Genomic DNA, 27567 nt, shown 5'->3' with positions numbered 1-27567 from the left:
CTACATTGCGTTGAAAGTTAGCCATCTTTTGTGTGCGAAACCATGTAGACTGCAGGGTGTCTAGCTTTTTCCTTTGTTATGGTGCTCACATCCTAGTCGAAGTACCGTCCAAAAGGGCCGATCAATACTGTTATCCGGATTCCGCTCTCACGTGTCTCGCAATCGTTGCATGAATGTCGCAATTGTCACGTGATCATCTCGCCTTTCACGTCCTCTCGACAAGCATTAGTATCCACCTTCGTAGCTTGCGCCAACTAGCTGGATCCCGCTATACAACTGCTTCCGGCGATCCGACGTAAATTGACCGTCTGTTGGTCTAGAATTCGCCAGCCATCTTACAAACTCTCCGGCGTCGCTCTTTCCGGCTTACCCGTGGTCTTGGTGACGGCACGGTAATGATTTGTAAACCCTCCGATAGGGTATCTCTTATCGCCATACCTATCCAGGCCTTATCACTCTACCATTGACACCGGTATATATGATCTTGATGCTAATCCACAATTGTTTTCATCCATCCTAGGGCACTGAAGCTTGCAGCCGCTGGCGTAGTGAGTACAGTCAGTACCTTGATCTCTTCTAATATCAATCATTGCATACGAGCACTTATTTCTAAGAGCAACCCCTACATCACTCCAGCCACCGACATGTCGAGCGACCAACACAATCCTTTCCCGTTCATGAATCTTCCCGTCGAACTGCGCCTAATGATCTACGAGCGGCTGCCACGCCAGATCAAACACACCGTGGTCTCCATAGACGGAGAAGTGGCTGTCCTGGTCACAAGACATCTGCCGACTGCCATACTACGTACAAGCAAGCAAATAAACCTCGAAGCTCACGCCATCGTAAACGAGCTAGTCCGACATTTCGTCGAAGAGTCACCAACAAAGCTCATCGAGCTCGGCAAAGCTGGAACAAAGATGAGACAGAGGAAAGTACTCGACTATCTCATGTCACAAATCCCCCGCGAACGCGTGGCCGTCGAAGACGATGAGAAGTCCGACATCCAAGCCATTTCCCAGAGACTACCCAAGTCCAGTGGACTTCGACCTGCCGATCCCGCCAAGGCATCCAACATCGCTCGCTTCTTCCATCAAGCAGCTAGAGCTAGATACCGTCCCGGTGACGACCGTTTCCACGACGCAGCCGGCGGGCTGTGGAACAACACTGTCGTAACCGTGTTCGTCACCCGCACACTTTACAAGAATGAAGAAGAATTCCAATGCTTCGCCGAGATTAACCACAGACACATTCGACATATGTACCATCACGGAGAGATGCCACACTTTCCGCACGATATATGGATTCGTGACGGTGGTATTATACGGGTCGAAGGAGATGTTTCTCTGGAGAGGGCGATTGACAGGGTTCCGATGTTGTGTCAGGATGGCTGTGACGATTGGGGTAATGATACGGGTGTGGGGGATTCGTGGGGGCCGGCTATGAGGAGGGAGGACTGGGATGGGGAGTGGCTTCCTTCGTAGGCACATCGTGAGAGAGGCATGGATGTTTGTACTGCCTGTTCATGCAGTTTGTGATGACTATCTCCTTCCATATCATAAGTCAAATATCCTTGATGACCCAACATAAACATCCTGTTCAAATCAAATCGCATTCCTGAAGACCATGTTCCAGCCTCGCTTCCAATTTCACTTTTCCTTCCCAAACTCCCAAACCCCCACCATTCTTCTACCCTTCCCTCACACTAACCCCCTTCTTCATAACCAACAACTTCGTCTTCGTCGGCTCCGCGAACTTTTCCTCCTCCTCCAGCACCGGAATCGCCGCATCGCTATGCATAAACGCAATAAACTGCTGCAAATGCAATTCATCCTCAAACGCCATGGTACCCATGCAATCCCAGTCCATCCCGTCATCAACCCCAATCAACACACGCGGAATCCCGATTGGACATTCCTCGTCGTCAACATGGTAGTGCCGCGTCCACGACAACGGATGCACTTTCCCCGCGATCTTTTTGAGTAAAGGTGCGTATTTTTCCTCGTTGTGCTGGTGGAATTGGGCGCGCGAAACACCTTCTTTCCGGGTTGCGACTGTGGTGAGGATGTAGGGGTATGCACTCGTTTTCGTCATTGTAGTTCCCGGCATCGTGGTTGCGGGTTGTGGGTTGTGCAGGGTCTTTCGGGAATATGTCGGCGGTGTAGAGATATGCGGCCGATGATTGGCATGGAATAAGTAATCGCAGGACCCGGAAGGATTGGAAGGATTTGAAGCAAAAGCAAAGAGACGGAACGCTCTGAGGGGAATAAAGGGAATACGCAGATATGAGCAACGGGAAGAAGGAAACGCCAAACCGAAATTTCAGGCCAGGAAAACAGGAGAACGGATGGCTTCCGTATGCAGGCTGGTCCCGTCAGACCGTGTGTGCCGGTGTCAGCTAAGGGCAGCTGGACCCCTGTATTTTATTGGTCTCCACTTCCCGCTCGGTTACCACGAGGGCCGATCGCTGGAGACAGTGCGCTAGCTGGGTCTGGACTACTGACGAAGCGAAGTGTCGAGCCTTTCCTTTAACTCTTTAACTCTTTAACTCTTGTACCTGCTGCCTTTTTTGGTGATGCCGCCGATTCAGTTGCGACATGTCAATGCCGTTGTGGTGTTTGGTGTTTGATTATGCGCCTGTTATCTCGTTTGTATTGGGAGGGGCCTGTGAGCGTCATCGCGTATGACGTTAGGCCTCCAGACACCGCCAGTTTCATCTGCCGATGGCTGCTTTGGGGTTTTGGACGTCGCTGTCGGGGCTTGGTGTGTTGATCAGACGGAAGGACGCGGAAGTGGTGAGAGGTACTTCCTTAGGTCCGCGGAGTCTTTCGGTATGTTGTATTGATCGTCGCTGCCAGAAGTGACAAAGTTGTGCAACAGCTGTCATCTAGTACTAATGCGTCACAGTGCCGTGAGCGAACTCATCTCTGGAAGTCTCACTATTGCATCGCGCGTTGTCCGTCAGCTCTTGGCCCGCTGTAGCGTCCACATAGGTACTCGTTCTGTTTCCTTGCGCTTGTGCATCGGCGCGGACCGTCACTACTTCACCCCGCATGTGCGTGGTCAAGCTCGTGGCCGTCATGACTCCACCGAGGCTTCACATTTGTCCCGATGTTTGGACAGCCTTTGGGAAAGTGTCTCATTCAAGCGCATTAATTCTAACATAACTGGAGCAAAGGTTGAGGCCAATCCGCTACCCCATATTCTGCTTGCGAGTTCTGATCTCGAGAGCCCTCCTCTCGCCCGTGGGAGTATCCTCTCCCAATCCCCTACTGAGATCCCACCTTTTATCATCCCACAGATACCGGAAGACCCCAAGTGTATGTGTCTTGATGACAGTCATAAACTCTTCAATGAGTACAGCTTCACCATCCGCACCCATCCCGCTTGGAGAAGGCCCAAACACAAACGCCGGTACACCGCGATAGCGATAAAACTTACAGTCCGTACCACCCAGGCCGACGATCTGCACCGGCTCCCTCCCAGTAATGTCTCGCGCAACATCGGCCATGTACCCAGAAAGTGGGTGATTGTACTCCGATAAGCTTGCTGGGTTGCTGGCTGCTTCTTGCACGGCGTATGATACGCCAGGGGACGAAAGCAATAAGCTGTCAATCTCATTGAGTACAGTCTCAGCGTCGAGCCCGATCGGCAGGCGGATGTCGGCTTCAAAGACACACTTTGAAGGGATGACGTTGACTTTGACGCCGCCGTTGATGATGCCGATGTTCAACGTGAGTGAGAACATATTCGCTGCCGCCCCAGCGCCCATGATCTCATCAGTAACGGCGTGCGCGCTTTTGGAGCGAAGATAAGCCTTGAGTTGGTGCGGGATCTTTACGGGTATCGACTCGACCACGCGCTTCAGGGTTGTTATTAAGGAGCAAGCGTGTACGATGGCTCCACAGCCGTTGTGCGTGTATGCTCCGTTACCTCCTTGAGTGTTGAATGTGAAGGTCAAGCGCAGCGTGCCTACGATTCAGGGTTAGTATAGGTCTTCAAAACTGTTCATGGGTAGATGCCACTTACCCTTCTCGCCAAACCTAATGGACTGTAGACCACCAGGCTCGCCGTTGACAACACAATCGCCTAGCCAAGGCGAATTTTGACCACAGTGATCAAGCAGATACTTGGTCCCCCATTCGCCTCCCGTCTCTTCGTCCGAGACCACGGTCAAAGCGACGCTTCCGATGAGATGCGAAGCTCGCTTCTTCAGCAACGTGAACGCGATGATGGAAGCCGCGGTGCCTGCTTTCATATCAACGGATCCAAGACCGTGTATCGAAGTGCCATCGTTGTGGCCAGAGTATGGCGGGTAACGCCAACCCTCAAGGTTATTGACTGGAAAGGTATCCATGTGGCCGTTGAAAACGACGCGAGGACCGTCCTGCAAGCGGCCTTCGAAATCTGAAACCACGTTGGGCATATGAGCCATCGGGGCAACGATATCTGCATAAATGTTGTTGGCTGCAAGGAATTTCGTGACGACATCTGCGGCGGCTCGGGTGTCGCCGGGCGGGTTGGGGCTTGCTGCTCGGACAAGCCTTTGCAGAAAGTGTATGTACTTGTCTCTATTTGCCTCGATTTCGCATAGTATGAGGCTCTCGTGGTATTGTCTGGCTGGACCCATCTTGACTGGAGAAGAAGGTTTGCTATGTGTAGATGAATAAAGATGATGTTGAACTGGTGAAAAAATGGAGGCTTTATGTTAAGAGGGATTGCAGGCTTTTCTTCACGGAACTGGTCGACTACGAAGATGAAGAAATTTCTAGTTCAATCGTTGAAGGCGCCCGGGGTAGTGTATCGGCGCATGCCATAGATGAGCACACGAAAGATATGCGCCTCGCATCACTGGCTGCTCAGTGTTCGGTACCGTACAACGACGCTTCAATCATCTTCAGTACGATTCGCTCAAGATCTGAAGTATGCTAAAAGGGTATTAACGCGGTAATGGTAATGCATGGTAAATGTGTGGGTGGGCCACATCGAAAAGTTGGTCGCCCATGCAAAACTCTTGCGTGGTTCTGAGTCCGCTGCTCAGTCCGGACATTCCGGCTTTCGGACTCACCAGCATCACCCACAAGTTCTTTCTTTGCAAGTTTAGTAGTCGGGTTTCATTACGGGTATCCATCGATGCATCTTATAAGTTCGTGATGTTGTCGCTCAAGTTTGTCGTCCTGCTACTCAGCCATAGGAGAACCTCTTACACTGTCCCTGAATCGCTGCTCCTCCTTTTATTCCACGACAGTATTCCAGATCGGAAAACCCCGTGGAGCCATAGACTTGACCTACACATGGCTTATGCTACCATCTTGCGACCATGTCCTAATTAGTGGCCGGGTGAACCGTCCACATCAGCCCCATCCGCGCCGGTTATGTCCTGCTCATCCGACAACGTCATACCCTCAACCGCCTCCTCAAAACTTTCAAGCTCCACAAGCTTGGCCTCGGACGACGTAATCTTAAGCTCCATCTCCTGCTTCAGCACCTCGACCGTCGCACTAAAGCCAGCAAGTGCCTCAAGTAGCGCCCATGCAGTTGCTAGTGTATCGAGATGATCCTTCGTCGCTGAAATCGCTTCATCAATGGCGGCGTAGAGAAGGTCGCGCGTGGTTAGAGTTGCGGGGTTGATGAGAGGTGCGTGCGCGGCGAGAACAGTGACTATGGATGCGAGGTCGGAGACTGTACTGCCTGTGCTTGAAGATGCGGAAGGCGAATCGGTAACTGGAGAGCTAGATCCCTCCTCGGCGATCTCGGGGAGGACATGTACGGTATGGGGCTCGGGTGTTCGTGGGGGTGACTGATCTTGCGATAGCGGCTTAAACTCGTTTGCGGGTGACTTTGCGATGAGAGGCGAGCTTTCTTTCTCGCCTGCTTTGGATGGGGCTGCGTCGCTCTTGAGCTTGGAATTCGGACCGTGTCTGAAGATGTGTCGCAGAAGATTTCCCCGCGTCATCGTGGCGGTTGTGGTTGATTCGACAAAGTCTGCGGGAGTCAGGTCGCCGCGGCTATACCGACGGGAGCAAGATATGACTCCCAGCGTAAGTTGTCGGCGTAGAAGCGGGAGATTGGTTGGGTGACGGCGTCGCCGCAGTCGCAGTAAATACTTGCTCACTCACGATATAGTCGCGCTAGCCAAGGCCACATCGACAAACGCACGATTTTATATGTACTCCCAGAACACCACGGCTCCTCTCCTCTTCTCGTAAAGCTCCATTAATTATTCAAATCTTCTGATGGCCTTCAACAACACCTACGACAGTGCCCGTGACCCTCGGCTCAGTCGTCAGCCTAGCAATGTCGACATGCCTGATGTAGTGTCCGCTGTCCCAACGCCAAATAGCCAGGCAGTTTCAATGCCGCCTCCAGAGCTGTAAGTACCTAGAACGATCTTCAAAAACGCTCTTGCTAACTTCGTCACAGTACTGCGCCGCCTGTGATCGATGGCAATTTGGCACCAATGAGGCGGGTCCCCGAGCTTCTTGCACGCATCGCGGACCAGGAAGCTGACAACGCAAGACTCCAGCAAGAGAAGACAGCTGCGAAAAAGATGGCCAGCGACTACCATGGTCGCCTGACGCAGGCAACCAAGTCCCTGGGCGATTTGACGGTATCGTACTCAAGACGCCTGGAGGAGAAGGACGCCATACTCAGTGAGAACGTCTCGATCGAACAGCGCGACACACTGATGAGGAACGAAACCGCCAAGTCCGCTCGCGAGATTAGCGATATGACGAGCAAGATACAAGAGATGGAGGCCCAAATCCAAGCATACGAGGTCGAGAACAAGGATTTACAAGATCGCGTCACTACGTTGGAGACAGAAGCGCATAGCCTACAGTGTCACGTCCATGACCTAGAGTTTGAGAGAGAGCAGGATCGGGCTTCGGAGAGTGTCGATGGATATGTCAGGAAAGGTAGGAGGGACTCCACGCAACGCCCCATGATGAAAGTCAACGCTACTTCTCCGCCCCAAGGTTCAGACCGAGACCGAGAATCGGGGTACAGCGAGGCGGTATACACTGAGAATGGGAGCAGGTGGGGTGGGCGCTATGAGCGCGGTGATCATCCACGAGGAGGTCGCCGGGAGCGCGATCGTGGTCGAAACGAACGGACCAGGTCTTCGATCAACGACCGCTTCGTCCCGGACCTATATCCTCCTACCGGACCTCGCGCGGACAGGCGCTGATGCAGAGGGCAGCGGGAAATGTGAAGGGTCGTGATGATGGTGGCGACAAGCGTCACAACATGGCGCCGTTGGTGAGACTGAGAAGATTGAAGAATGAAGGTCCGTACGGCGGGCCTGCTCTACATGGCGGGAAACGAACCTGTGGGCATTGTCAGATGTACGCAGCGGATTCTGACTGGATGGGTCCCGATATTTGGCATTCTTTGCCGTACATAAAATACCTAGTGATAGCAGACGCCTTAGCATGATGAGAGCTAATGCCGGTTGCTTGAGTCATGTTCATCATCCCCAGTCTGATCCATCGCTAGTGAAACATGCGTAAACACTCATCAATTTGCATACTGAAGATAGTATTGTTACCGTCGCCGTACAAAGACCCATAGTATGTGTTGAAAGAACGACGAGGCTGGTCCGAAGTCACCGAGAAGTGCGAACGTCAGGGTCATCGTCACCGTTAGGGAGAGTCCCCGCGGACGACCATATATGTGAAGAGACTAGTGGGAAGCAGGGTACGCGGAGTCTTAATATCATGCCGTGATAAATGTGGAGAGGTGACTTGGAGGGAATCTCGCGTAACAGAAACCGACAAGGGGCAGGAACATCGAACATACAAGCCGCCTCACGTGACGTGCCCGGGACTCGTGAACGGGCCGCTAGTTCATCTCAGTCAATGACCCCGAATATGAGGTTCGCTAAAGCGGAGAGGATCTGGAGGATCGCGCAAGACATGTGTCTGACTGGTTGATCGGGTCTGGACAGGAAGATAGGCGAAGCCACGATGCGACTGCGCCGCATGCCGGTACGCGAGCCAACCACTCATGTAGAACCAGGCGTTGCTCGCTGCCCGCTTACCCAATGGTGGTGCTTCATTCAATAATCGCGCAACGGGCGACGTTTCTTACTGCGTTGGTGGCAGCGGAGTAGTCGACTGAACCCATGTTCGTACTGCAACGCGATAAAAGGGCCGTTTCCGCGTCAGAAGGCGGCCTCGGAGCATCGTCCGTCTTTCTCCATTCGTGCGTACCATCTTAAGAACCATGGCAGAACCAATAAACAAACGCGTCGTTGTGGTAAGTCGCCTTGTATGCCATGGCTGATATGAGGCTGATGATTCCAATAGGTTGGTGGCTCGATAGCTGGGCTCATGCATGCTGTGGCGCTCAAGTCTCATGGCCACAGCGTTGTGGTTCTTGAGATGCGAACTGAACAGCAGCTACAAGCCCGAGCTGCAGGCTTGAGCCTATGGTCAAACGCACAGAAAGTGTTCACAACATACCTACCTGATGTTGAGCTTGACGATATCGTTTTCCGCAACCCCGCATTTCCAATCCTTGACAAGGATGGTAAGGTCTTGGTCGAAGTACCGTTCACGGAAGACGTGCGCACCTCGTGCTGGGCTGGTCTTCACGGTCTGCTGTGGATGGCCTGCGAGAAAGACGTCGAGGGACATGGGCCTGTTAGCATGCGCTGTGGATACCAGGTATGCGGGCTGGCTGAGCAAGCTGACCATCTTGTGGTGTCATACAAAGGCGAAGATGGCATCGAGGAACAGATGACGGCTGACTTGGTCGTGGCGGCCGACGGCGCACGATCCCGTCTTCGAAGCCTTGTCCTTCCTGATGTGAAGACCGATTACGTTGGCTATGTGGCGTGGAGATCACAATTCCCAGAAAAGGATGCGCCCGAGGAGCTACGTTGTGCCATAGAGGGGAAGATGCCTCTTTGCATGCTGGACGGGAGCTACATAGTGGTGTAAGTTGGGTATAACGTTGCCAACCATTGACTGACATGTGGTAGCTATCTGTCGCCTAGCACGATCGGAGACATGCGTCCTGGGATCCGTGTCATCGAATGGTGTTGGTATGATGCTTGCGACGCTTCAACACCAGTATTCGCGGATTACATGACCGACGTTAATGGTGTCCGACATAACGTCACCGTACCTGGGAACCTATTGCGTCCAGACGTTTGGGAGGCTCAGCTTAAGCGAAGGGACAACGTGTTGTCTCCAATGTGGAGGAAGATCTTCCAAGAGTCGAATCCGCCGCTTCTCACAGCCGTTCGTTGTATGTGCCGTCCATGTAGATACTCGATTGAAGACATGTGCTGACTTACGCAACCATCTAGCGTTTGACAATACAAAAGCTTCGTTCTTCGGAGGCAAGTTATTGCTGGCAGGCGAGGCATTCATCCAGCTTCGCCCACACCTTGGCGCAAGCTGCGATATCGCAGGGTTATCGGCGATTACATTGCCGCAAGTGCTAGGTGGGGAGATGAGCCTCGAAGATTGGGAAAAGAAAGTGGGTAAGCACGCCATGGAGAAAGCGATCGGAAGCAGGGCCACTGGAATTTTTGGTATGACGGGACAATGGCCAGAAGGCTATACAGCAGAGTCTGCGGCAAATTTCTCCGAAGAGGTGATGGTTTGAAGGGGTGAAGCTTGCCGTGTGAAGGGAAGGAGACAAGGGGGTGATGACGTAGGAGATGCTCAGAAGTTGGCCCCAGCGCTAGCGAACGGCCCAATCGAATTCTGTCGGATGCCTCCTGCTCACTTGCGCAACATGTCTTTCCCATCACAATCGCTCATCGCAGCAGAACACGGGTGCTCATCATCTCCAGCGGCAGACGGCCGTTTAGAGATCAACATGGTCCTGCTATCGTCGGCTTTCATCTTGCCGTGAGCGGACGGTCGGCCGAACGTTGACGCGAACCCCGCGCAACGCCTGAGCCTGACACCTCTTCAGCGCAGCGTGCATCCAAATATCCAACTTTTCGGATTCCGCGGACACGCTTGACGTGTTTTTGCCCAGTCGGGGACCTAATAGTGTGTTTATAAAAGGTCCGAATGCTTGGCTTGCCGACGCTGGACCGGCTATACTCGAGTTGCCAAGTCTACATCGAGCGAACAGACATGGGGGACATCTTCGCATAATACGCGATGTACGAAAAGGTGTCGAGGATGATGTACAAAATGATGAATCATATAAGTGTAGCTGAGTGTCTTCATTCATCACGCTGCTACAGCTCAAGATGATGTCCGCAAGTATCTTCGCTCAACTCAAGGAGGCTTGGGACCTGTCTTTCCTGGAGACGCGCTCCTGCTCCGAGCTTGCGGCCAGCATATTTCTCTTTGCTCTCGCCCTGGGCTTCCTACGCGCAGTCTATCTACTCTACTTTCATCCACTAGCATCCTTTCCGGGTCCATACCAGGCGGCACTATCCAATTGGTGGCAATACTCTCTGAGCAAGACTGGCCAACAAGAAGAGACACTTGAACAATTGCACAGATCATATGGTAAGTCTCACGACGAATCACACGGCCAGGCACTGACGATTTCAACAGGCACACGAACACTCAGGATCGGTCCAAATGAGCTTCACATTACTGATCCGGCGCTCTACCGTACAATTTACTCACAGAACTACGCCTTTCCTAAATCAAAGTCCTTCTATGATGCTTTCGCCGCACACCACTCTGTGTTCGTTGAGAGCGACAAAGAGCTGCACCGTGTACGACGTAAGCTTCTCAGCAACTTCTTCTCGAAGACGCACATAAGGTCAATGGAGAAGACTTTGCTTTCCAAAGCCACTCTTTTATGTGATAGGATATCAGAGACTAAAGGAAACGGCGCGATCAACTTTTACTATGCTTTCAGGTAGCCCTCCCCAATCCTACCGGATGTAACATGAACGCTAAAATCATCACAGGTGCCTGACGGTCGATCTCATTACGCAAATGGCTTTCGGGGAGTCCTTCAACTTGCTTACTAAATCCGACGACAATACTTTCGACGCTCCCTTCCACAGGTGCTTTGATCAAGCCGCCGAGTCACTGTGGACCATGCTATACTTCCCTCCTCTCCGGACTATCGCCTTCAAATGCCCACCCAGTATAGCCGCCAAACTCAGTACATCAGCCGCAAAATTTCAGGCTCTCATCACCGCCACCGCGGATACCGTAGCCAATTTCCGACGCCTGAAGACTTCCGGAAAGACCTTCGACCATGAACTCGTGTTCGATTCTCTGGAACACCTGGACGATGACCTTGTCTTAAGCGAAGCCATCGATACTTTGGTCGCAGGCTCCGACACCACGGCCTTCACACTCGCGACTGCTGTCCAACAGATGAGCGAGGATCCTGCAATCTTCGCAAAGCTAAGGAAAGAATTGCGCGACAGCGGTATCATGGCGAACCAAGATCTCAGCCTCTTGAAACTAGAGCAGCTTCCATATCTGGTATGTGCCCTGACATGATCGCGATACGAAGCTAACGTTCTAAGACTGCTTGTATCAAAGAAGCATTGCGCTATGCTATGCCCGTGCCAGGGCGACTCCCGCGTGTCGTACCGCATGGAGCAAGGCCGCTCATCGTCGACGACAAGATCATTCCACCTGGGACCGTAGTCGGCATGTCTGCGTACAGCATGCACTTTGACGAAAGCATATGGGGCGAAGACGCCAGAAGCTTTGTCCCCGCTCGTTGGCTGACTGGAGACGCAAAAGAGCTGGAGAGATATCTCGTATCCTTTTCCAAAGGTGCAAGGCAGTGTCTTGGGATCAATCTTGCATATGCGGAGATTACCCTCACGCTCGCCATGCTGGTCAACAGGTTTCGCTTCGAACCCGACACCACGATGACGGGATCTGATACCCGACGTCTGGACCACTTCACGTATGAGTTTGAAGGCACTGGCGTTCGTGCTATTGTCTATGAGGATTAAATCTAAGCTTTCGCGGCGTGCGCATCAGATAGATGCTCTGGTTGAGGATCGAAGAACTGGGTATGATTGGCAGGAAGTCGGGACTGTGGACGAGGAGAAGAGGATTGTATGAGTAAATTGAACTGTCTAGCGTGTGCATTCTTTGCAATGCTGCGAACATCCGTGATGCGATCTTCCATCATCTCCATCTCTATGTGAATGTCTGTGAGGCTAGAAGAGGCGACCGGCTTGTCTGCCGTTTGACGTGCACACATGCCGGTTAGTTGCTGGGGTGGTTAACACCGCGAACGCTTCGGTCAAACTCAGTTTACAATGAAGAGTGCAAGATTCGAGTGCCAGATGTCTTCAGCAAGACGCATTAGCAGAGCACAGACTCTATGTAGCGATGCAGCGAGTGCACTAGCTACCTAGGTAGCAAATCCAAGTAGCAATACTCGGCACAAGTACTGCATCGTACGTGAAACAGAAGTGCTATTGTAGTTGCAAAGGTCAAGTTTCCTGTAGTACTAAGAGTGAAGACGATACCAATGTACGGGAGAGCCGATTTGACAGTGCTTGCGAAGACACCTGCATACAAAGGCGCCATGAACTCGCTCGCCTCGAACGTATTGCAACAAGCTTGAGTGTGTGACTCTGTGTCAACTATGAAGCTCTTCCTTGCTCCTTCCACGAGCGTATATGAGGGACCAGAGCCTGGTCAACGCACCCGGCGTCGTCGGATCTGCACTAGCGCGCTTGGCGCGCACGCAAAGCCAAACCGACCTTTGAGCCTATGAAGTTTCTGCACTGATCAAAATACCGCCAAAAGTAAGACATTCTTCCAAAGGTTCTTGTGCTATAATAACAGCGCCGTAGATATGGCGAATCTCGGTCGAAATGTACAAAACATCACCAACAACACACCAGCACCCCACCCGATAGGGTTCGACGACTTTCTGTCTGCCCTCATGACCCTCAAAACCGAGGAACCAAGGGCCTCTCAGGCCACTGCGGGCTACCAGCACGGCATCCTCAGCCAGTTCTCCGTCCCAGAGCCCACAATCGATGAGGCCCCAGCATTCCCAACGCCACGCAGCTCACGTAAGTCAATGCCTGGTCGCAAAGAGTTCTTTACTGACTTCATGAAGAATTCGCTGAAGAGGAGAAACGAGACGGCAAAAAATTCCGAGACGCTGCAGAGATTGGTGGGGCACAAGCCAATGACGTCCAAGAAGAAGATGTCAAAGTACAACAAGACCAAGACGACGAAGCCTCAGCGCCGGTGGAGGATGAAGAGGTCCCGTGGGGCCCTCATGGACTGAATTGAGGAAGAGTTCTAGACCTTCCTCTTTCGTTTCTTTGCTTCATGCTTCGAGTGGATTCGTATACTCGTTGCTTGCTTTTCGATGAGCGATCATTGCGACGCGCGTCCGTATACATGTAACTGAAGGCTCTATCCTGATTCGAAAGACGGGGTAGTTGACCTGTCCTCTGCGTGTCGTGCGAGCATACAGGCCGTGCGATGCTTGCTGGGATGATGGCGCTGCTTTTTCTCATATAGCAAAATCGAGATCTTCGGACATTGGCGAGTCCTATGCGTGAATGACCTCGAGTCGTCAAAGTTCCATGTGAGGTAAGCACGAGTCCGATATCAATTCTTAGTCAAGCTATGAATTCACCTGACGGTCTCATACGCTATATGACGTCTCTTCCAGTTACGTAAATGTATGTTCTATATCCCCCTTCCTACATTCCGCTCGCTCGTATCGCGGCCGAATTGAGCTGGCACATTCCTTCTATTGTAGCACCAGCGCTTGCATCCATTTATAGAGCTCTGATCGAGCCGGCAGCTGCTAGTCTTGCCAGCGTCTAGTAATCCAGCCATCCTGCGGCATGTTCTCGTAGCGATCGTAATGTGGTACCAACGATTCGGTAGTTCATTTGTTCCTTTGCTCAGTCACCAACATCCTAGCTATCGCCCCCCTGAGTCCGCGAAGCTGTCGGATCGTTCGTCCTTTCGCGAGGTGCGGGTACCTAGGTATGCCCCGGCAATGAGAAAAAGTAGTATGACAAGATTACATTCGCGCGTGATTGACCTTTTGATAGCCGTCATGCGCTGAACCATCGTCGGCTAATTTCACAATGTAGAAATCCCCTTAGCTATCCTTGCGAGATTGTCTTGATGTCCGCGGCCGATCTTCTCTATGTTCACAAATGTGAGAGTGCGCTCTATCAAAATTCATGACGCCGTGAAAGAGCGCGCTCGCTAGCCCAGACCTTACCGCACGGTTCAAAAGTTTCTGACTTGTCCAAACGTAGCGCTTGTATCCTCTCGTCGCCAGCCTTTCGTAGAACTTGCACACAGTACACGCGCCTCCCTTCCGACCCATTTATTGTATCCTTGACACAGACCGCTACGAAAATGGCGTCTCATACGTTGGATACGGCGCTACGTGCAGAGAAGGCGCCCGCCCCGCGATCCACGACCGGGGACAAGCCATATGAAGAGTACGACTGTGAGTAACTCCCCAAACTGAAGACACTCGTAGCCAGGCAATAACTCTGGGCTTAGGGTAACCCTAGACTGAGCGACACTAATTACAATATCTACAGCGACTGTCAACGAGATGGACGTGGCGCCTGTCTTGGCAAGTGTCCCGCCGACTACAGGTACCGCATCGGTCGATCTCCCACTTCGCAACATCGCAAAGCCGCATACGGCGACCCGACCTCACATCAAGCAAGAGCATGAAGAGGTGTTCCAGCTACTACAAGAGGCTGCGACGGAGAGGAAAGGGGCAGAGAAACAGGCGTTGCTGCTTACGACGGTAGAGCAGCTGCGTGCGGTGATTGCGGAAAAGGATGCAAAGCTGGCAGAGCAGAGCAAAGAGCTTGAAGAGTTGAACCCCTTGATCCGTGAATTGGAGGACGCGATAGAGCTCGCAAGATCAACTCTGGAAAACGTACTGAACAAGCACGCGAGGCGTTGATGCATACATCAAGCGGCGCGAGTACGCAAATGAGGTACAACCAATATTTGAGGCATACGGTGGCAGATGCAACGGTCGGCCTTGATACCACAAGAGGCATATAGGAGGAAAAACGGCGTATGGTTCAGCGGAATGTATCCTCTACACAGATGAATAATGCCAGCCATACACGAAAAAGTCATTGAACAACACAAAATCCATGTGAAGTGGAGCTCGATGTAAGCGGCGAAAAAAGCGAAAAGAGTACAGCTGCGAAGAGTAATAATTCCTGTCCATCCCGTGTTGACTGTACATACCACGCGCCTGGTGAGTGACACTTTTGGTAAAGCATGTGTAATTGCTGCGCCCAAATACTGTGATGAAAGGTGATCAGGTGCAAGATTTGAGGATGGAGAAGAGTGATGAAGATGCGGTCTCGAAACATCGGGATGATGGCATGATCTGCGTCCCCACGTAACTGGTGCCTTGCTGGGCATAGCGTCGGCGCTTCCACGGTTCCGACCCTGACCCCATTCCTCAAGCAAGCTGCAACAACTGCATTCTGTCACGAACCATCACCATCATCCGGATTAGACACTGCGCAGTTCCCCACTCGACCATCAACATCGCTCCAAGTGTAGCAAGATGCCCGAAACCAGGTGCGCGATCGGACATCTCGCGAAAGCATTTTCATCCACGGGACTTTTATTGCGGCCCCGCATGGCTTCAAAACACCGTGACGGGCGTTTCCCAGCTTTTATTACCATTCACTCAAGGAAGAAGAGATGCGCAATACCACCACAAGGAAGAGATAGAAAGATGCGCGAGCGCATATCATTGCACAATGAATGGGCACCCTCGGTAAGTCTCACGTACCGGCGATATTGACAACACTGTGTTTCACAGTTGTTCGTGAACAAATGTAGCTCATCACAGCGTTCACTTGGTATACAAAGGCTCTGTTATGCCAGGTTTACTCACCGCACCCGAACATTACCTTAGTTTCATCCCGACATGTTTCACAGACTCCTTCAAAAGATGATGTCAAATCCTCAAACCCGTGCGCTGGAAGATTCGAGCCTAGCTCCAGCCGCGCATCCAAACTTATCACCATTCGAGGAGCTTGCGGCGTCATTAAAGGTAGACACGAGTAGCTCAAATGATGCGCACCAAGTTGATTGGTGGCGCGTCAGCCAAAAGTTCGAGAGGCTGGTTGTAAAAGGCGCCCAGCTATCTAAACTGATGATCGCAGAACCATCACAATCGACTGAAAGTGTATTCACAGCTGTGCAGGATCTCTATAAATGGGGATACGCAGAGGACCAATTTACGTACCCAGATACCGCAAAGGAACGGTTCGGCGACATTCTGAAGCTCATTGGACTAAATGGGGAGTTTGATGAGAATGAAGGACCCAATTTTTGCGTCGGCCACCAACGCGAGAGCCCGAAAGCGGTGGATGATCAAACTTGTGCAGCAACGGAAGCGATTTTTTGTCAAGTCATTAACCCCTCGGATGGAATTATAGTGGCGTATAACAACTTCACAGCCCGAGCCATGGCTGAAGAGTGCGGACGATGCTACTCACTTATCCCCAAATTGAAACACTGGTCGGATGTAGCGTATCTCCAATGGCTGTCGAAAGCCAACGAGAAGTCAAACCTACGTTACGTACTTCGACACAACGTCCTCAACAATGTCACGCGCTTTGTCGTTACCTATCTAATGTTGCAGGGCAGACTTTTTGTAAAAGAATGGCCGGGGACAACATACAGCGCAGGCTCAGCGGAGTTCAATGCATTAATAGGCTCACCGAATGGTTCCGGGGTCGCTTACCTCCTCATACAGCATAGGAAGGGACTAGGTCACAAGACTGTCGATAAGGTTACTATCTTTAAGGAGAAGTGGGATATCATGTTACTGTTGCACATCACAGATGTTGGCGGTGACGATTCCGAACACGTGTGAAGATCGGATTGGTATAATTGTGTGGCGCTGGCAGAGATCGTGTACGTCTTACGGGATAGATGGCACGATGTGAACAAGAACATATACAGAAAGAGCGGAATGTACTAGGGCGTGGTATTGCTAGTGGTGTACTTTACAATGAGCTACATGCTGCGATGATTTTCGCAGGCGTCGCACGGCAATGATCTTGATATCATTTTCTTCGTACACCCCCACCTCTTTCCCCCGTCAACTAATGCGTCTACGATCAAGCTATGCGAGCACGGCAGATCGACTTGACACTGAAGTAGAGCGCTAGGCCGATTGGCATCAGGCAACGGCTTCGTCCACAAGTGACAAAGCGCAAGACCGATGCGTACAAGACAATGGCTCTATGGTTGGCGCATCGCATGATCACGGCAACTATCAGACCTCTCGGAGAGCGATCAAGATACTCCACATCGCACGATGATGACCTCCATTCAAATCGCAGATTTCTACCTGTTATCATCTCAAGTTGGTGCGAATTGATCAGGTCAAATGCTTCACATGACATAAGAGCAATAGGTGGAGACGTTAGGGTGCTAAAGCATAACACCGATCGGCATTAGACAGCGGCTTCGTCATGAATGACGAATCCAAGACCGTTTACTAACAGGCAGTTGCCCATTAACCTAGATTGTCACATGATCATAGTAGTTTCAGGTCTCTCCGTGAGCGACAGACGGAGTACAAAGATCGCATGACTATGTGTAATGTAGAGGCTCAGTAGCCATCAGGCTACTCAGTGAGCTTCCAAAAGACCACATATCTCCTGCTGTGATCATGTACACTCCGCCACGCATAGGTGCGCCATGTTGAAGTGGCTCGTGGAGATTTCTGCACGTAGGCGGCGATTCTGATGTCATTTTCAGCGCGATGTGCTCGTAGACGGCCTTCTGACTGAGCACCGACTTGACCCTGGCGCAGTATTGTGTGACGCTCGGCGAGAATTTGGCTCGTCGAACACGAGGTAGTATGCCATGGTTAGTGTTTTTCATTAGAGAGAATTGTGCATTAATGGACAAATGTACGGGTGGTAGCTAAACGCTCAACCAAGCGTGCTCATTGCCCATCCATTCTATCTCAATGGGACCGTTGAATTATAGTTGCGACTGGCCCGCGGTTGATACAGGGACGCGAGACGGGACGTTAGACTACGAAATCTCCACGAGGGAGCAGAACGCCCAAGCGCCAACAAAAGTTGATTTTGATATGACGAAAGGTTTATGACTGCGTCTTCTAAAGTCATGTGTACCGCTAAGTCACCAGGGTAATACTTTAGAGAGAGATTTCTTGATAGTCTAGACTCCCTTTGAGTAGCTTCCCATTGATATACTGGTGCAACCAAGGGACGCGGGTACTGTCTAGCAGGTGCGCGTCTGTGGGTCGATCGGATTGCGTCCGTGCTCAGACACGGCTGGTAGATACCGCCTTCTCCATTATAATCTCTTACGTATCTAGGCCACTGCTCCTCAAAGCCTAGCCCTTACAGTCCAGCCGATTGGGTTCAGTGTACATGCCCACTTACTCCTTCACGTTAGTCAGAAGCCGATCCTTTCGCACATCGCCGAGCACGACCAGGACACTAAGATGTAGAGGAAGATGATGTGACTACTTGTGGTTCAGGAGCAAATGTGCCGGCTCCCCTCAACGATAAGCTCGACTGCTGGTTGCACCCTCAACGATAAGCTCGACTGCTGGCTGCACCCTCAGTTGTCTCAATGGGGCTACAATCATCTTCGTCCTCAATGCAAATCCCAATGCCGAGCGCAAACATAAGAAAACCTAGCCCTAGTCGCGGTCGTGCACCATCTGCTAGAAAAGAAAGTAAACCCGGCCAGCGCAACGGCCCGTACCGAGCAAGTACGCTAAAAGCGGGGTATGGTAAGACCCGATTGGACAGTCATCAACTCCGCTCCGAAAGTACCCGCTGTGGCGAGCCACTGATCGAGATTCTACCAGAAACTGATAAGCTCATACCGTCCCTTCTCGCGCAACTCCCCGCCAAACAATCTAGCCAGGGTAATGATGAGAAATAATCGTAGTTCATAATAGAGGCAGTGTCAAGGTCATCTGCTTCTACAGCCAACTACTTTGTCTCTATGAGAATTGGGACAAATAGCTTACTGCTCACCGCTGGCTCATGCTTGAGATACGCATGCGCAGGTGGGTAGCTTAGCGGATCATGAGGACGTAAATTTGTTGAGCAAAACAAATATGGAAAAGCTGGTGGTGTAGTGTACATCTGTCTTATGAACACTTGCATTAGTGAAGTAACATTAGCAAGTGGGGTGCAGAGTGGGTAGTTGGCACTGGAAGCGGTATATGAAGCATCTGATTCCAGTGTGTTGTGTTCCATCGCAATTTCAAACGACTATCTCGCACAAAATTATTCATTCTAGCCTTCGTTCCCCTATCGTTACCAGATATACATCCCAAAGTGCTTCATTTAGCCACGATGTCAGTCTCCAATGTCAATCTTGAAGAATCTATGGTACCCGTTGAGGTGCAGGCGATTCAAGAGACGCCAAAGGAGAACAAGCTTGCATCTTCCGCGGGTGCTTTCAAGCCGAAATACACAATCTACAAGCCTTCGGGACAAACTCTCTTGGGACAGTTGGTGAATCCCCTCTACAGTTGGGACCGCTGGACCCTCACGGCGTATCACGATGTCCACTTCGTGAAAGAGGAGTGGGTGAGAATCACAGTGGTCCACAACAACACCGACGATATAGCCAACGAAAAGAGGACATACGAATTGGGTTCTACCGTCATCCACGGGTCTGAACAGGTCAACAGTGTTAGCGCAAGCGCTGGCTTCTCTGGGTGGGGCTTCAGCTTGAACGTGGGCGGATCAAGTGAGAGTAAAACGTTCCAATCGAACGAGGTCTCGCGAAAAGAAACCCATGAGCGCAATATCACGGTTTCACCAAACAAGAGCGTTTACATCTACCAAAAAATCTTTACGTTTCGACTCTCCATCTTCTTTGTGTGGAGGGATACCCAGCAGTTCGGTGGCAAAGAGTTGAACTATTCGAGCAGTTCCAGATGGGAGGATGCTGTGTATTTGGAATGCGTTCAGACTATCAACTGTGATGAGTTCTGCTGGATCGACCACGAAATAGAGGCCGGTGAAACCACCGTTACCATCCCGAATCCTCCTCGACGAGGAGCCCCACCCTCTATCTGTCAGTGGAAGAATCTGAATGGAGGATCACAACAAGCCCTAGCTGCAAACTACCCAGGTGCTCCAAGATAAGTTCAGGGAAGACGCGTATCTTGGTACACTGGAATCACTCGTTTGGAAGATATCTCTGTAAGGAGAAATGTCATCTACCACTCTATCTATGTACATACGAGACAAATCTTTTGTTGTATCTAGATACACATATGTAGCATAGAAATACATTCGTTTGTGGTCAGTATCTTGTACCCAGTGTATGTAGCGCAACGAGAAAGACTTTCTTCAGTGACACTTTATATTACTTGAAGTAACCGAAGCACGATTACCAGATTGCGACTGAGTATCTGTATCTCTACTCCACCGTACCCGCTTTCTTCATCGCCCTCGCGCCCCTCGGCAATCGCATACACACTCGCGCTCAGATGGACCTAACCACATAAGATTTTCGCTGTCCAAATGCCTTCAAAGACTCAACTTGCCGTGTCCCTTCGCCTATCTTCTTTCCACCCTTCTCGACTCCGCTTCTCGACACAATGGCGGATTGTTCATTTTCCAGTCTCGCTTCACTTCCGCTGCAGCAGCCGGCACGTTCATCTCGCTCTGGCAGTCTACTAGTTCACGCGTTAGACTCTTGTGGATAGCAATCTCGGACACGATTTGGGTCATCTTCTGGGTTGCGCGGTCTTCAAGTGTGATGGCTAGTAGAAGCGACTGATTTGCTTTGCGCAGTGTGCAAGCGCTTGCGTGTGTAACTGCTGATACGTGAGATGCATGCAGTGCCGCGCTCGTTGAAGCTTGACAATGCAATCGGGAAATTGATTAGATCCAGTGGGAGTGATTCATGGATCTTGTTTTTGTGCGTCTCATTGGAGAGACAGGTGACCACTTTAACCCGAAATGTACGAACTCAATCATCAACTCTTGATGAAGTGGGACCGCATCTGTTTCAACCCGCTTAGTCCAATATTGATACGATCGAATCTGCTGGATACATTCAGAAGGAATTTAGATCTATGAGAAGTCTGACCAGACAAAGGAAGACAACAAGCTTTTGGCGCCTGGCTCCTTCATGACCATTCTGACTAGAGCATCCAACTTAGCAACAAAGCCTAGTTTTGGTGGAACATGCACACTCCAGATACGCGATAATATCTGCAAGAAGCGAGCTGTAGCCGAATCTCCCTTTGCTTGCGCGTCATCAATCCTAATAAAGACAGCACCGCTATTGGGATCCGCCATGGTTCTGGTGAAGTAGGGTTGCATAACCGTTGCTCTCGAAGCCCGCTGTCGGAAGAATTCGTGCACGCCTGTATGTATAGCATAGAGGATCGTCCCCAGCTTCAGAAGGTTTCGGTGCTAGACTTTAGGGAAACCTTAACCAGGAGAGAAATAAGATTCAACCCCCCGAGCCGTGGACTAGAGATGCTCCACGAGACGCAGACACTCATGCCAGTAGAACAGAGCTAGATATAGGTCTGTGATAAGACAGCGAAGAACAATACCGGTCATGTCATGAGGCGGCTCCTTTAGGATAGCGTTTACATTGCAGTCAGCTGATTTGAAGTAGTCGCAAGAATGTGGCTTGTAGTCATCGAAGACATCAGAAAAGTAGCCAGGGTCTTCTCGAAGCGGCCAGATATGATCTTCGAGTTCACCGGCCTTGGAGCTGACCAAGCTACGCAAGCGATCGAAGTCCAACTGTCTGGGAACGTCGTAAGAATTACCTAACGATACCTCTGCTTGGTTCGTATAGTCAGTAGTATTTTCGATCACATAGGCTGTCGGTGGGGTGATGGTGTGTTTTGCCGGTTGTCCTTTCTCATCGGCCAAGAGATCACCTACTAAGAGGTTGCAGCATCGCTTTAGGAATGTATAGATGATCTCCTGTATGCAACGTATCTGGAGATTACGGCTGGGTAGGATTCATGGCTATTGTGGATAGTCTGCCAAGCATCCTTCGGACCTATCCAGCGCTTCATCCGACCATAGGCGTTCCACTTGTTGCGTCCAGCGAATATCATCGTGAATCTGTGCAGACTTGGATAGAGAACTTGGTCCGGCCACCGGGTGATCGGGCGGTTGAGGAGGTTTGTCTGGCTGGAAGATTCAACTGGGGCAGGGCCACGGGAATTTAAGAACTTGAGAAAGGTACCCTATCGAAGAAGATCTTCTAGGCTTAAGAAAGGCACTAGACAAGCTTCGATATCTCTTGCCGTACAGACTGGGGTTGTAGATGGTCGATGTTCATTGATATTAATAGAGGCCGTGCTTGCTGCCAGATCCACCGCAAAGTCAGGGCAATCCTCGCTTGCTATGCTCGGCGGAGCCGTAAGCAAAAGATTCTTCTTCTTCGCGATACTCTTCTCGCACCACCTCTTACGAATTGCGTCTTCGTGTAGCTCGAGGACATAACGCACATACTTAAAGGCCGCAGATCTGTCGTTGAGCTTGTGCTGAGCAAGGCGCTCTACCCCTGGACGGGAAGGGAAGTAGTTAATCGCAGGGGAAGACCGAAAGAAGCGGTATCGACCTGTGCCGCAGAGTGGACTATCCGCAAATCTGTCGAGAAAGACCTTGTCTTCTGATCGTTCTGGGTTGGGGACCGCCGTTGGCCCTCGACGCCCGTCTGGCAGGTTGCGCAGCGCCATATACAACGTCCAAAAGGCGACTTGACGTGTGGGTGAGGATGGCTTAAGCGACGAGACAGAAGATCTAGGCTGCGTTTGAAGAGTTCAGGCAGAGACGGCGCGGTAAGTCTAGCCCGATCTCAATGGTGTTGGTGCGTTACTTGCCAATGACTTGGGATACAAACAAGGAGCGGGAACGCAGCCAATACGCAGTATCGATGGGGACATTGGCTGGAAAAATGCTGACAGAGATGTGGTGCGGTCCAGACTCTTACTAAGCGTAGCACATGGGCCATGTCGCGAGCGGAGCTGTGTTCTTGTCTCGCCGGGGCCGTGGATGGAATTGTGTGCACGGTGCCGGACGAGCCGTTGTCATGTGCGTTCTCGTAATCGCACTACCGAAATCCTGCCGAGAGAACACATGTCGCCACTACTGTATTCAACAACAATTGGTACAAAAGTTTCCGATGTATATCGAAACAATGAGTTACACAGAGTCGTTTCGATGTGGCTGTCGGGCCACCCGTCGCGACGTGGGCGACTTTTGGGAGAACTCTGAAGTGACTTTGCAACTGGATGGGAGTCGCTGCAACACAAGGCTACAACTATGAGCTCCTAGTGTCCTTACTTTTGCAATCATGATCGAGAAGTTCCCTTCTTTTCGTATACAAAACCCGAAGCTATACCAGTGGTCGAGAATTGACATAGGCCCAATCAGACTCTCGTTGCGCTCATGTCACGATGGCGAAAGTGTCGCGTCTTCGTGTCAGCCGGCGACGGACATCTTGATTGACATGATTCCGAAGTAAATCAGATGGTGAGAGAGACAAGGTGGGAGTTTCTGCGCGTGACGTCAAGTGGTGATATGAAAATACCGCGCCATAGTTGCACATTGCCCAACACCTCTCACTCATCGTCTACCGTACCATTTGCATCGAACACCGCCCACACTTCATACTTCCACGTTCAAGCCGCGACTTCTTTCGTCCAGTATCGACGCGATGTCGGAACAGCGCGACACCACTTCAGTGTATGGCCGCCGTAATAGAGCTCTCGACCCGCAACGAAACCCACCCTCGGAGACAGCAAGGAGGACAGATGGTGGTGTAGAATGTAAGTACATGTCTATATCGTGCTTTTATGTGACTGGCGACACGCCATGTGCGAGCGTAATGCCCTCCAAGCAGCCTGCGGTGGCTGCACATGACCGCGCAACGACCTCATATGCGCCAGAGTCACTTGTGTTCCCTCTCTTGACCAGTCTAGCTGACATTGTATTCCCAGACGACCTTCCTACCGAGCACGAACTACAGGCGTTCAGCATTCGAGTAGAGATGAAGCCTGGCGTCTTCATGCCAATTGGCCCGGTGAAGGGTCTGGAGTGCCCGATAGTCAATTGCCTGCCGCCATCCGGACCGTACTACGACGAGTTCATTCTCAAAAGCGCCTTCGGCGAAGTCATGTTCGATCTGTACGCTAACGGCGAGATCCGCGTGTGTATTGTTTACTGGGGGCCCAAGCATGAAGACAACCACAAGAGGTGCAAGAGGAAGTGTCGAATTTGCGGAACCTGTGACCATCCGGGGCAGACATGTGGTCAGATATATGCGAGGATGTCGTTTTAGAAGGCTCACGGCCACAAGGTGGTCAAGACACAGCACCTTCGCCCCGGCGTTGGCGAATTCTTATACCTCGTCAAAGCTGGAGTGGTGCACAGCTTCCGAAAGTTCACGGACGTTGTCAAGGTAAACCAAGATCATCCGCTCGTACGTGAGCTCTACCGCACGACCTCGATGCGACTACATACGCCGGGAATGACTGTCTGGTCTAAGTCAGGGAAGGGTCAAAAGCAGTCAAGGCCAAGCGTTGAAGGGCCTTTAAATCCTGGGGGCATTATTTCGCATGTGCCGGAAGAAGTGCAGCAAGCGCAAACGCCGGTATACAGCTCAACCCCTAATGACAGGGATTTCAACCACGGCGTGGATTTCAGTCGTGATCCCAGGCTTATGGCTCGGCGCGTGATAGACGAAGAGGATGGGGTACTTGGTGGTGGAATCGCACCGATTGTCGATCAGCCAGTGATACATGAGTCTGGCGATGGCGATATTGAAGCGAGCGCCTCCGAACAAGACTTGTCACACCAGTCTGAGCGGATCCGCTTCCTGGAGGCCGAGAACAGGCGCCTAGTCGAAGAACTTCAGCAAGCTCGCATTCAGTTGGTTGCGAAAGACGCTCGCCTTGCTAAGTTGACGGGTGACGGCGTCTCAACGGGCACAAGCGCCCCAGGACCTGAGGAGTGTGCAGCATCTGAGGCGATATGCTCCCGCTTTCGCGAGTAGGATAGCTGCAGACTAAATGTCACGACGACACCTCTAGAGCAGAATTGAACACCTACTCCTGCACTACCAGACATTGATGATACATGCACCATAATAGATCTGCTAGTATGACAGAGGACAGCGAGCTCTTGTTTGTCGGGACGGATTTGTCGATCTCGAACGGTCTCTGGACTGCATGGAATTTCCTGCTGGCGATACCAATCTCTGTTACAATAAAACAGTGAACAGCTCTAGCACCGATGTTAGCATTGCTACCTAATACTAGGACAGTTCCTACCTCGTCAGGGTGGCGGCGGGTTCTGCAGACCTTGCATATCTTCCCGCAAGACATGTTTGAATAGCCTGCGGCGGTATGGCAGGTCCAACAGATCATGCAGGGTTTGTATTTGAAGAAGATTGAGCCAAAGACAGGTAGTAGAGCGTTCTGGTCGTAGTATGGTCCCGCTGATGGTAGGTATCGCTCAATTGGATACGTAAGGCCAGCAAGGAGTGTCATCGACGAGGGCAAAGAAGGCGTAACAGCAATGTTGCCAGGAAAAGACGGGAGCGATTCCAAGAACCTGTCCGCAGCGTCGGAGCTCGAGAACTCGCTCTTGATGCCGACTGGCTGTACATTGGCACCAGTCGGTTTACAGCGCGCCACGGCCTCCGAGTCGGGTTCAGGTGGTTCTGCTATGGGTCAGTAGGGTTGAAAACAGCTTTTTTGGGTTCTTACCTTCGATTTCCATCATTCTGAGGCGTTCACCACGTATGGCTTGCTCGGGCGTTGCAGACTGCCCTTGTCGTCGCTGCACGCCGTCGTCGAGCGCAGAAACACCAGGACTAGGGGTAGACCGAGGCGGCTTCGGGGCGTACAAGGCTTGCATCAGGTAGAGATTGGCCATCGCGATGTTTCGGGGTGGTTGAAGTCTATGTTGATGGATAAGTCGAGTGTTTGGCTGTTTGTTGACAACGACGCGTCTTGGCTTGGCATGTTGCTCTCACCTACGTATCCAGATAGGTAGGCACGACTGTGACCTGGCAGTACGTGGCTGTGACATCACATGACGCGCTCCTTTAGGTACCACGCTCGGACGACGACTGACACGACTTCTGGTCTGGGCATGTGTCCAGCACGTATGAAGAGAACAGAATCACTGGAAGCAGAAAATGTGCAGTACTGAACTGTATGCAGGACTATATAGTATTGTAGAAGTACTTTGCATTCAGCTCTTGAGTCTGAAGATACTAAGGCATCAGCTCTTTCCCATTGCACTATCATTCAACACTCAGTACATCATCAAGTGTCGTGTCGCCCAATGCATGACCTTATTACAGCATCTCTCGGCAACTAAGAACAAACCCGAACAGGCCTGCAGCCTACATTAACATAAAAGCCTACAAGATAGGTAACCTAGCGTCGGTGTAGGCCCTAGACCTGTTCAATCTTTTTCTTGTATAAGGTAATCTAGTCCAAAGACCATCCAAGCTTGGCCTTGAGCGTCCTGATCATCCTGTCCTTATCCTTGCTCTCAACGATGTATTGAAGCTCTCGCTGGTCGCGCTCATGCAGCAGCTTCTCGTAGTGCAGTTGTAGGCTAGCAATAGGGGACAGAGCAGGATAGCGGGGATTCTCCGATGACGATGAAGAAGGTATGGTGATGGCGTTGGCAGGAGGGATGATCTGGAGCTGCATGTTGTTGTTGTCTGGCGGAGCTTGTGGCTGGAGCGAAAGACCCGGGATTGCCATTGGCGGATGGGAAGATGGCGCTTCGGTGACTTGACGAATAGCTCTAGCGAGAGGTGAACCGATCAAGGGCAGATCGTGTGCTTGCAAATCTGGAAGGCGAGTTTCAGCGCCGTTGGCGGGAGCTGCTACCGTCTCTTTGGAGGTCATCTTGACTTGAACAGCGGCGCTCCTCTTCCCATTCTCGTTGACCCATGTGATGGGCGTGCGGGTACGGATGCGATGACTGTGTTGTATGGTATGGCCGGCGTAGTATTCCTTAACATCAGCATTATCCATGTTGGGCAAAATGTCCATAGAGACATGAGACATGGTCTGTATGATCCCGAGGCCATGAAGATCTGCAACCTGGTTCATTCCGGGAAGTAGCGCGATCATATCATCTGGATCTGGAGTGCATCCGTGGTCTTTGCGCCACCTGTACGAGCAGTAGGCCATAGCGCAGAGCTAGAACGAGTTAGTGATGAGATCTCTGTGGCAGTAAGGACGACCTACCCCCTTCGCGTGCTGGTCTTTACATCCGCACATGCCACACGCGTTCACGCACCCGGTAGGATCTTCGGAAGACCCGCACCCAGGTTGTAGACAAAGACTACAAAGACCCTTTCTAGGTACGTCCGGGCCAAATAGTTCGATGATGTCGAATTGGTCGTAGTAGGCGCCAGCCGGGGGTAGGAACTGCGTGGGCGAGCGGCCTCTGAGACTGTTGGACGACATGACAGCGATGAGAACTAGGAGCTAACATTAGCACATTCAATTTACGACATGAGTAAGGCGGAGAGATACAACGTACTGATGGGGGAATGTCGGTGGGCTGTGGATGCCTTGAAGTACATCACAGGA

General features: G+C 51.4%; 12 protein-coding genes across 12 annotated transcripts; 8 read left to right on the top strand and 4 right to left on the bottom strand.

The window, feature by feature from the left end:
• Window positions 1-644: 644 nt before the first annotated feature.
• On the top strand, window positions 645-1484 carry J4E86_002657 (uncharacterized protein; the record flags this gene model as incomplete). The annotated part of the gene is made up of 1 exon (XM_051443215.1): window positions 645-1484. One exon carries the CDS (start codon window positions 645-647, stop codon window positions 1482-1484), a length of 840 nt encoding a protein of 279 aa, XP_051304710.1.
• A 1709-nt stretch (window positions 1485-3193) lies between these two features.
• On the bottom strand, window positions 3194-4630 carry J4E86_002656 (uncharacterized protein; the record flags this gene model as incomplete). The annotated part of the gene is made up of 2 exons (XM_051443214.1): window positions 3194-3972; window positions 4030-4630. 2 exons carry the CDS (start codon window positions 4628-4630, stop codon window positions 3194-3196), a joined length of 1380 nt encoding a protein of 459 aa, XP_051304709.1.
• A 699-nt stretch (window positions 4631-5329) lies between these two features.
• Window positions 5330-5956, bottom strand: J4E86_002655 (uncharacterized protein; the record flags this gene model as incomplete). Its single annotated transcript, XM_051443213.1, has 1 exon — window positions 5330-5956. One exon carries the CDS (start codon window positions 5954-5956, stop codon window positions 5330-5332), a length of 627 nt encoding a protein of 208 aa, XP_051304708.1.
• Window positions 5957-6356: 400 nt separating this feature from the next.
• On the top strand, window positions 6357-7189 carry J4E86_002654 (uncharacterized protein; the record flags this gene model as incomplete). Its single annotated transcript, XM_051443212.1, has 2 exons — window positions 6357-6373; window positions 6424-7189. 2 exons carry the CDS (start codon window positions 6357-6359, stop codon window positions 7187-7189), a joined length of 783 nt encoding a protein of 260 aa, XP_051304707.1.
• A 1037-nt stretch (window positions 7190-8226) lies between these two features.
• On the top strand, window positions 8227-8945 carry J4E86_002653 (uncharacterized protein; the record flags this gene model as incomplete). The annotated part of the gene is made up of 2 exons (XM_051443211.1): window positions 8227-8259; window positions 8310-8945. 2 exons carry the CDS (start codon window positions 8227-8229, stop codon window positions 8943-8945), a joined length of 669 nt encoding a protein of 222 aa, XP_051304706.1.
• A 1274-nt stretch (window positions 8946-10219) lies between these two features.
• Window positions 10220-11911, top strand: J4E86_002652 (uncharacterized protein; the record flags this gene model as incomplete). The annotated part of the gene is made up of 4 exons (XM_051443210.1): window positions 10220-10484; window positions 10533-10746; window positions 10898-11426; window positions 11471-11911. 4 exons carry the CDS (start codon window positions 10220-10222, stop codon window positions 11909-11911), a joined length of 1449 nt encoding a protein of 482 aa, XP_051304705.1.
• An 857-nt stretch (window positions 11912-12768) lies between these two features.
• Window positions 12769-13217, top strand: J4E86_002651 (uncharacterized protein; the record flags this gene model as incomplete). Its single annotated transcript, XM_051443209.1, has 2 exons — window positions 12769-12991; window positions 13039-13217. The coding sequence occupies 2 exons, from the start codon at window positions 12769-12771 to the stop codon at window positions 13215-13217; spliced, it is 402 nt and encodes a 133-aa protein (XP_051304704.1).
• Window positions 13218-14312: 1095 nt separating this feature from the next.
• Window positions 14313-14880, top strand: J4E86_002650 (uncharacterized protein; the record flags this gene model as incomplete). Its single annotated transcript, XM_051443208.1, has 2 exons — window positions 14313-14406; window positions 14504-14880. The coding sequence occupies 2 exons, from the start codon at window positions 14313-14315 to the stop codon at window positions 14878-14880; spliced, it is 471 nt and encodes a 156-aa protein (XP_051304703.1).
• Window positions 14881-19306: 4426 nt separating this feature from the next.
• Window positions 19307-20107, top strand: J4E86_002649 (uncharacterized protein; the record flags this gene model as incomplete). Its single annotated transcript, XM_051443207.1, has 1 exon — window positions 19307-20107. The coding sequence occupies one exon, from the start codon at window positions 19307-19309 to the stop codon at window positions 20105-20107; it is 801 nt and encodes a 266-aa protein (XP_051304702.1).
• A 3724-nt stretch (window positions 20108-23831) lies between these two features.
• J4E86_002648 (uncharacterized protein) lies at window positions 23832-24998 on the top strand (the record flags this gene model as incomplete). Its single annotated transcript, XM_051443206.1, has 2 exons — window positions 23832-24152; window positions 24285-24998. 2 exons carry the CDS (start codon window positions 23832-23834, stop codon window positions 24996-24998), a joined length of 1035 nt encoding a protein of 344 aa, XP_051304701.1.
• A 52-nt stretch (window positions 24999-25050) lies between these two features.
• On the bottom strand, window positions 25051-25882 carry J4E86_002647 (uncharacterized protein; the record flags this gene model as incomplete). The annotated part of the gene is made up of 3 exons (XM_051443205.1): window positions 25051-25164; window positions 25276-25667; window positions 25714-25882. The coding sequence occupies 3 exons, from the start codon at window positions 25880-25882 to the stop codon at window positions 25051-25053; spliced, it is 675 nt and encodes a 224-aa protein (XP_051304700.1).
• Window positions 25883-26445: 563 nt separating this feature from the next.
• On the bottom strand, window positions 26446-27441 carry J4E86_002646 (uncharacterized protein; the record flags this gene model as incomplete). Its single annotated transcript, XM_051443204.1, has 2 exons — window positions 26446-27171; window positions 27340-27441. The coding sequence occupies 2 exons, from the start codon at window positions 27439-27441 to the stop codon at window positions 26446-26448; spliced, it is 828 nt and encodes a 275-aa protein (XP_051304699.1).
• Window positions 27442-27567: the final 126 nt, after the last annotated feature.

This window comes from Alternaria arbusti, assembly GCF_024043155.1.
Source record: "Alternaria arbusti strain BMP 1465 chromosome Unknown scaffold_3, whole genome shotgun sequence".
NCBI lineage: Eukaryota > Fungi > Ascomycota > Dothideomycetes > Pleosporales > Pleosporaceae > Alternaria > Alternaria arbusti.
Note: the sequence above shows the minus strand (reverse complement) of the source record. Positions and strands in the feature narration are given on the sequence as shown.